Below are 7561 nucleotides of genomic sequence, written 5' to 3' on the forward strand. Positions count from 1 at the left end.
CTAAAATCATCAGAATCCATCTGCAAAAATAATTAGCAATGCATTTTATTTTATGTCTTAATATTGCAAAAAATCATTAACAAAAGGAAAAAAAAAAGGATGGGAACTGCTCAACACACAGAAAAAAATTCATTGTTCAAAAGAGATTAATCTGAACCTCAACCTTTTTTGGGCTCATTTACAAATATTATTAAAACAGCAATTGAAAGGGACAAAGTAGGGATGCCTGGGTAGCTCAGTCAGTGAAGCGTCCAACTTCAGCTCAGGTCATGACCTTGCACTCGCTCGCTCACTGAGTTCAAGCCCCCGCTTCGCTTCGGGCTCTGTGCTGACAGCTCAGAGCTGGAGCCTGTGTCTCCCTCTCTCTCTGCCCATCCCCCGCTCACTCTCTGTCTCTCTCTGTCTCAAAAATAAACAAACATTAAAAAAAATTTTAACAAAAGGGACAAACTAATCGAAACCAAATATTTTATTAGTTAAAATTGAGATCCTAAAACCACTAAGACTATACAACTTAAAAATAACCTCTTGGCTCCAACCTAGAAAAGTTTGATTTGCCAACATACAATGAATATGCAAGAACCTACTACTACTGAGTAAACAAATTGTCTTTCACAAACAAGTTACTGTGAGTTCTAGAGATCCTGCAGATGATCATTATCATTTGTCTAAAAGACGACTGCTAGAAATGCCTACTTAATGTACTCATAGAGCTGGACACTGAATGGCATAACGACCATTTGAAGTAGAAACCTCTTGTCTACCAAATATTTTACTGAAACTGATATTAATATGTAAACTAACTTAAAAAGTCAACTCTTAACTGTCTACAGCAAAAGAGAGCTTTGGTACCAATAAATGGGAATTAGGGCGTCAAAACAGACATTGTTTGTAGATTTACAGTATGTTTTTTTAAATTAAATTGGCAATGCCTATAGACAAAAGCGTGAAAGTCTCATCCTTCTGTTACCTACACTACATGAGGAATGAACAACCAGACTCTTTCAAGTTACTGATCTAAATAAAGCACTATCCTAAAATTTCTTCCAAAATAATTAATGGGTCACATCCTACAATTTAGCAATAGGTAAAAAATTAAGTACTTTACTTTTCAATGCCCCCTTTATCTTTTGACAGGAGCAGCAAGATACTGGGGTAAAAGTAATTCCAATAAGTACTTCCAGAATAATCAATTTCAGTTTTTCCATTTGAAGGGGGGGGGGCGGCTAACAAGAACAAATAAGTAAATAAAGGGCGATTTAAATTAAAAAGTAGACTGGGCAAGGGGAGATAGTAGGTTTAGGAGAACAAATGCTGTCAAACAACCATTTTTGCAAAATGCAGAGTATTATTATAAATCCTTCTTAAATTACACCCAGGGCCATGTACCTTGCACATGAAATTTGGGTAATTCTTTGATAAACCTCAAGGTTGCTAGATAACTTCACAAAAGTTATTAACACATTTTCATTGTGAGAAACAAAGGAGAAATAAAAATAATCAAGATACATAGCACTTTTACTTTTTGAAATGGCTATCCTAAAAGTTTTTCTTAAATTCCGATTTTGCGAAGTTCCTTCTCTCCAGTCAAGTACACACTGAAAAAAACTTTACTTATGAGTACTGTGGACTATCTATGGAGTATGCATTTTTCATAAATGTAGACCAAAGTGAACTAATTGAGATTTGGTTCTAAATTCAGCCTGTGATTCTTGGATATAGCTTTGGAACAAAATGAGTGGTGTATATATATATTTAAGTATAGTTACTTCTTAATTTTGTTGGGAAAATATTTATATTCTCAGCCCAAAAGATTACTTTTAGAGTTTGAAAGATTAAAGATAAAAACAAAATTGGTTCAACAACTGTCAAATAAAATGAATACAAACACTGACCACAACAATTTTCCACTCAATCCAAAATAAACCACTTCAGTTGAGCTCGGCTCACTTAATTTTAAAAGTATCCCCCTTTTCCAGATTCTTAACTGGACTGATTATTGCCTAACAACATTATCTGCGTTAAAAGTGAAGAGATAAAAAGTGTTGTAAAGACTGCACGAGTGACTGTAATGTGTAATTACATTTCAGAGCTGGAAGGGATCTTTGAGATCTAATCCAGCACCCACATTTTATAGACGAGAAAACTGAAGCCCAAACGGAGTCTTTTGGTCAAACGACATGACCAAAATCACATTCCATGGCTGAGCCATTCATTCATTCATTCATCATTCATTCACCCACATACTACTGAAAGCTGCCTAAGTGCCAGGCTTGGTGCTAGGTGCTGAAAACAGGCTGCAGGGCAGCAATCGGCAACGTCCAGGCAACAGGCAAGCTTTTTCCTTGTTTTAAGAGAAATCCTGAAATGTCCTCACCAGGAAGAACTCCTAGAAGACTTCCACAGCCTTTGCAGCACCCGGCCCACTTTCAGTTTCACACATTTCAGTAAACACAGTTGGCTTTAACTTTGCAGAGTCCACAATCATGTTTACTTTAAACAATTAAGCATTAACAAAGGGAAGCACAGTATTGTGAATGAGTCCCTTTCCAGTACATTCATAACTTAAGGAAGTGCAATCAGAAAATGCCCCCCCCCCCCACACACACACACACGAGAGTTCACAGAGAGGACAGCTTACAAAATCAGAGCAAAATGAGGTATCAATACAGGCCAGTTAAGTCTAATAGCTCAAGTTTACCAAGTGTGGAATGTAAATCTCTCCCCGTTTCATTCAGATGTAGGTATATTTTTCTGAGATGTCTGCATGTTAAAAAGACCTCTAAACTCACATTCAAACTAATGCCCTCTTCCAATGAAACGTACATCTAAACCAGGCCTTTCTCCTTAAGATCAACTTCCTTTGATTTCTAGTTGATTAAAGGAAAACTAAAATAAAAAAATAATAACGACACCTAATGTGTTGGCTAAAAGAAATTCAAATCCTCATACAATAAGAATAGCAATAGCTCAAACTGCACATTTATGAGTTTTGTTTTTAAAGAGATGGGCAGTGAACTTATCCATCAACATAAATCATCGCTCTTTCTGCTTGGACTTTTACAGTCTTTAATATTAAGTCTGGCACTTAAATGTTTTGTGTATATCAATTCACAGTCAACTTCTTTGAGGAGAAAAAAACCATATTGACAAAGCTTTTAAATAAAACAACCCATAAGTAAGGCACTTTGAAATATTAAACAGCAGCTCTCTGTGCACCCATTTTCAGCATTCTATACCAAAATGAAACACAGCTTTCACAGAGCTCTCGCAGATGACCAGTGGGTGATTTCTGATAAAACACAACCTCACTGAGGCTCTTTAAAGGCTCTTTGACTTTCTTGAAATGACCAGTGGGTGATTTCTGATAAAACACAATCTCACTGAGGCTCTTTAAAGGCTCTTTGACTTTCTTGGAGCTATTGTCCGTCCGCTCAGGAAGAAAGTGCTGTTGTGCTCTTCTATTTCTCAAACTTCCAGATCTGTTTTTTATCTAGAGCATCACAAGTTCTCATTTGAACATCAGGGCGACCCTCAGGTGTCCGAAAAGCACTAAGGCACAGTCCCGAGAGGGGATGAAAAATGGTTCCATCTTCTTCAAAATGCCAAATAATGTTTGCTGGAATGGGGAACCCATCTTTTGGACAATTTTGCATTCCTACATAATTTTTTTGCTCAGGAACCTCTGCGCATAACTCTGTCACAGAGTTAAACCTTATTTCCTTGTTTGAAGTGTATTCAAAGAATTGATTGCCTCCTTGGCCGTGGCAGCCGAACAGTGAAAGGTTGGCACCTGTGGGGTTACTGTCAGGAGAGTTATAATCTAAACATTCGGAAGAGATTCCCATACTGCGAATAGCTCCGTGCCAGCCTGGCCTATCCTCTGGAACATGTAAATTAGAAAACACATTTTTCAAATACCAGTCAAAGCTCTTGCACTTCAGCCGTTCTCGTAGTAATTTTCTTTCAGATATATCACCATAAGCTTCTTTCCTTGCTGGAGGGTTTCGATTGTAGAAATGCTCTTTGTACTGGTCCATCCACACTTCCGCTGCCCGAGCAGTATTCTGTAGGAAATTGGGCCGAGCATATGGCGCCCGCTTGGGGAATACATGGCCCACATGGGAACACGGGTGGATCTCCAGTTTACCTCCACACTGCCACACCCTAAAAGATAGCTCCAGGTTCTCACCCCCCCACACTTCCATTCCAGTGTCATATGTTCCAAGGTACTGAAAATATTTCTTGCTGACAGCAAACAGTCCTCCAGCCATGGTGGGAGATCGGATTGGGTCAATTCTCGATTTCCGTCTGTCCCTTTCATGTTTGGGGACTGAATGCCACTGGAAGGTTAAGCGCCAGTCAAATCCACCAATCATGGGCTCCCCGGTCTGCATATAGAACTCAAAAGTATTCCAATCAATGGTGTCTATCACAGGACATACAATTGCCGTTTCATCTTTCCCAATTCTTTCCAAAAGTGGTTCTAACCAACCAGAATTACACTCACAGTGGCAATCCAGGAAAGTGAGGACATCCCCCGTGGCAAAAGTGGCCCCAATCAGGCGGGCTCGAACCAGCCCCTCACGCTTATTTGTTCTAATCAAGCGGACTCTATCGAGATTGCTGATGTAAGTTTCAAGCTGTGTCTTCAAATAAGCTCTGTCACTCAAGTCATCCACTAGGATGATTTCCTTCAAGAGGACTGCAGGAGAAGTTTCTAAAACACTGTGGATGGTGCGGAGCAAGGTCGACCAGGCTTCATTATAGAAAGCGATGATAACAGAGGTGGTGGGAAGTCTCCTATAATTAAACTTCTGGGATTTACACTCATACATTCTTTTATCCTCTATGTGGCGGTGCAGGGAAATCCTGTCGCTGACATAAATATTAATGGCATATCTCTCAATAAGTTCTTCTTGCTGCTTTAGTTCATCCTGGCTGAGCTGGAGTTTGCTGGCTTTCCCCCACTCCCCAAGTGCGTGGAAATCTGCAGGGGGCTTCTCATAAAGCGGTCGAGACAACTCCTCTGCCTTTTCCCACGGGCCTGAGAGCTGTTTGGGCCCCCTCTCCCTGGCAAGGCCGGCTGCTGAGGAGGCATGGAAAGTAGAGACAGAGAGTTCCACCAGGATGTAGGCCACTGTTAAAAGCGCCAGCAACAGGCAGCTCTTGCCTGCCCAGGTCCACCTCACGGCCATCCGGATCCTCATGGTTAAGGCGCAGACGCGGCCACCAGAGCCACCACGCAGGGGAAGGACTTCGGACCAGCAGATTGAGGTCCCGGCTCAGGTAGGAGCGAACTTCCGAGCACGTCGCTCCTTTCACGCAGGCGCTCGGCTTCTTTCCAGCCACAGGGGCTTCGCAGCGGTCACCGGAGACCTCTCGGTCCTTGGCCTCCGGCACAGCCCCAACTCCTCTCTCCCCGCTTCCTCCACTTGGTCTCACAACTTTTCACAAACTCTCTGGCCAACACCCCACCCTCCCTGGGCCGAGGACAAACCCCTCCCCTTCCCACTCACTCCTCCTGGCGGTTAGTTCGAGAAAGTCTTCGGCCAGGCCCGGGCCCGGAGGCGACTCGGCGGGGCCGGGCTGGGGGCCAGGACGGGCACGACCCAGGTGCCCGAGGCTGCGGCGCTCTCAACCCCCACACGGGTCCTCGGGGGCTCTCCCGCGGCCCCGCGTGGGCAGGAGGCAAGGTTTCCGACCACCTGAGCCTTGGCCGCATCACAAAGAGGGGGAGAGAATGCAACTTACCAAGTTGTTTGCCGTTGGGACTGAAGTCCACGGACGTGATCGCAGCTTTGTGGCCCTTAAAATACCGCTCCAGAACGGGGTCCTCCTGGGAAGAAAGTCGTCGGGTTGTGAAAACAGGTGCAGCCGTCAGGACGCAGGCGTCGCGGGGTCAGCGCGGCCGCCTCCGCCGGGGCCCGGCCCGGGAACAGCCACACGGGCGCTGGCCCCGCGGAGCCCGAGGGCCCTGCGCCAGCGCCCGCTCGGACCCCGACTCGGCGAGGCCGAGCGCCTGCCGCCCGCGCGGAGCCCGCCCCCACCGCCCGGGCCGCTCCCCAGAGTCGGGCGCCCGCGCGGGGCCACCGGGACGGCTCATCGGAATGCACGTTCCCGGGCCCCGGCGCCGGAGCCACCTGCGCGAGGCGGGGCCCCGGCTCCGGGGCTTTTGCAAACCCGCCAGGTGATTCTGACGCAGGCGCTCCACTGGAACCCTCCGAGAATTCTGGGGGCCATGGGGCTGCCCGGGCTCCGTCCCGAGCTCCGGGACGCCGGGAGGAGCGCCCGGGATCCGGCCAGGTAGCGCCAGGATCTCCGGCCCGGGATCCAGGGATCCCCCGGAGCGGAGAGTGAGGCGTGGACGCCCCCGGGGCGGGGGGCGCGGGGCGAGCGGCTCAGCACCCGGCTGCGGACGCTTGCCTCCACCTCCCGCCAGGTGCTAGCGCGGCCCCGCGGCACCAGCTCCGGGGAGGCGCCCCCCAGCCCCTCCTTACCGGGGCGGAGGCCATGGGAGGAGCGGCCGGCGCCGGGCTCCAGCCGGCGGGGGGGACCGGGGGAAGGGAGGGGACGGGACGGGAAGGGGGGACCGTGCGGCGCCCGGAACCGTCTGCCCAGAGCGGCGGCGCCTCCCGGTCACTACAACAACGGCGACCCAGTCAAACCCCGCGCTCCAGGCGTGGCCAGTCGAGCCCCGAGGCGGCGCCCGCGCCGGAGGAAACCGTGCCCAGGCCAGCAGGCAGGCGGGACGCTCCAGGGTCAGGTGTGACAACGCACGAAAGCCAACGTTTACTAACACTCGCACTGCCCGCGGCTTGAAACCGTGAAAGAGGGCAGTCACCGCGGTGGCAAGGAGACCGAGGCGAGGGAGAGGGCAAGGAGTCTGTGATCGATGCAATCGGAGTTCGATTACACGTTAAAGAGACAGCGCCCAGGAATTTGAAGAGGGTCCCCGACAGCTTAATGACTGGGGAAGGGAGTTTGGGTCTGAAGTGGGGCAGCTTGCTAAGTATTCATATACGCACAGGAACTAAACCTCTGGAGGACAGATTTTAATTTACTTAATCACTATTTTTCACACAATACCCTTCGTGATATAAATGCTGGAGAGATGAATGAATGAATGAATGAATGAATGTTGTGCATCTACTTAATGTTTTTTCTGCTATGTGTTTCTATTCTAATCTGCTCGTTAGTGTACGCTTTAGAGCAGCCAATTTCCTCGGCAACAAGTTTAAAGTCTGCAGGAAGCCTTAGAAAGAAACTTTTTGTTTTGTTTAAATTATTAGGCTACATAGTAATATAGCCATTTGTATAGCCCGCTTTCTTACACACAATATCATTGGCGTTTCGGCAACGCCATGGCGCTGATGCAATTATAAAATGTTACCAACGTTTGCAAATTGCAAACTTGATTCCTAGCTAGTTTACATATAATTGTCAAAGATTACAGAGTCAGATCTTCCAATTATAAACCCATATTCTCTTTCCCCCTACCTTAAAGCATGAAAGACTCGGCTGAAAATTACATATAAAATAAACATTCTTGGCAGCAAAA

The 7561-nt window shown here is 47.0% G+C and overlaps 2 protein-coding genes across 4 annotated transcripts in view; both read right to left on the minus strand.

Moving 5' to 3' along the window:
- POC1B (POC1 centriolar protein B) overlaps positions 1–6659 on the minus strand; it is a 96647-nt gene extending 89988 nt beyond the window's left edge. The window contains exons 1-2 of one of the 3 annotated variants that reach the window (XM_027071121.2): positions 6501–6659; positions 5755–5839 (exon numbers count right to left, since the gene is read on the minus strand). In XM_027071121.2, the coding sequence (XP_026926922.1) occupies positions 5755–5839; positions 6501–6515 (100 nt within the window). In that variant the 5' untranslated portion in view covers positions 6516–6659. Of the gene's footprint in view, positions 1–5754 lie in introns of all 3 variants that reach the window. The other 2 variants (XM_027071119.2, XM_027071120.2) reach the window with 2 other exon arrangements.
- On the minus strand, positions 22–5747 carry GALNT4 (polypeptide N-acetylgalactosaminyltransferase 4). Its single transcript, XM_015074008.3, has one exon. It carries the CDS (start codon positions 5208–5210, stop codon positions 3462–3464), a length of 1749 nt encoding a protein of 582 aa, XP_014929494.1. The 5' UTR covers positions 5211–5747; the 3' UTR covers positions 22–3461.
- Positions 6660–7561: the final 902 nt, after the last annotated feature.

The sequence above is a fragment of the Acinonyx jubatus genome, chromosome B4 (assembly GCF_027475565.1).
Source record: "Acinonyx jubatus isolate Ajub_Pintada_27869175 chromosome B4, VMU_Ajub_asm_v1.0, whole genome shotgun sequence".
Lineage (NCBI taxonomy): Eukaryota > Metazoa > Chordata > Mammalia > Carnivora > Felidae > Acinonyx > Acinonyx jubatus.

Excerpts from the sequence above, each read along its gene's own strand:
- GALNT4 (XM_015074008.3), bottom strand. The coding sequence starts at position 5,210 with ATGAGGATCCGGATGGCCGTGAGGTGGACCTGGGCAGGCAAGAGCTGC.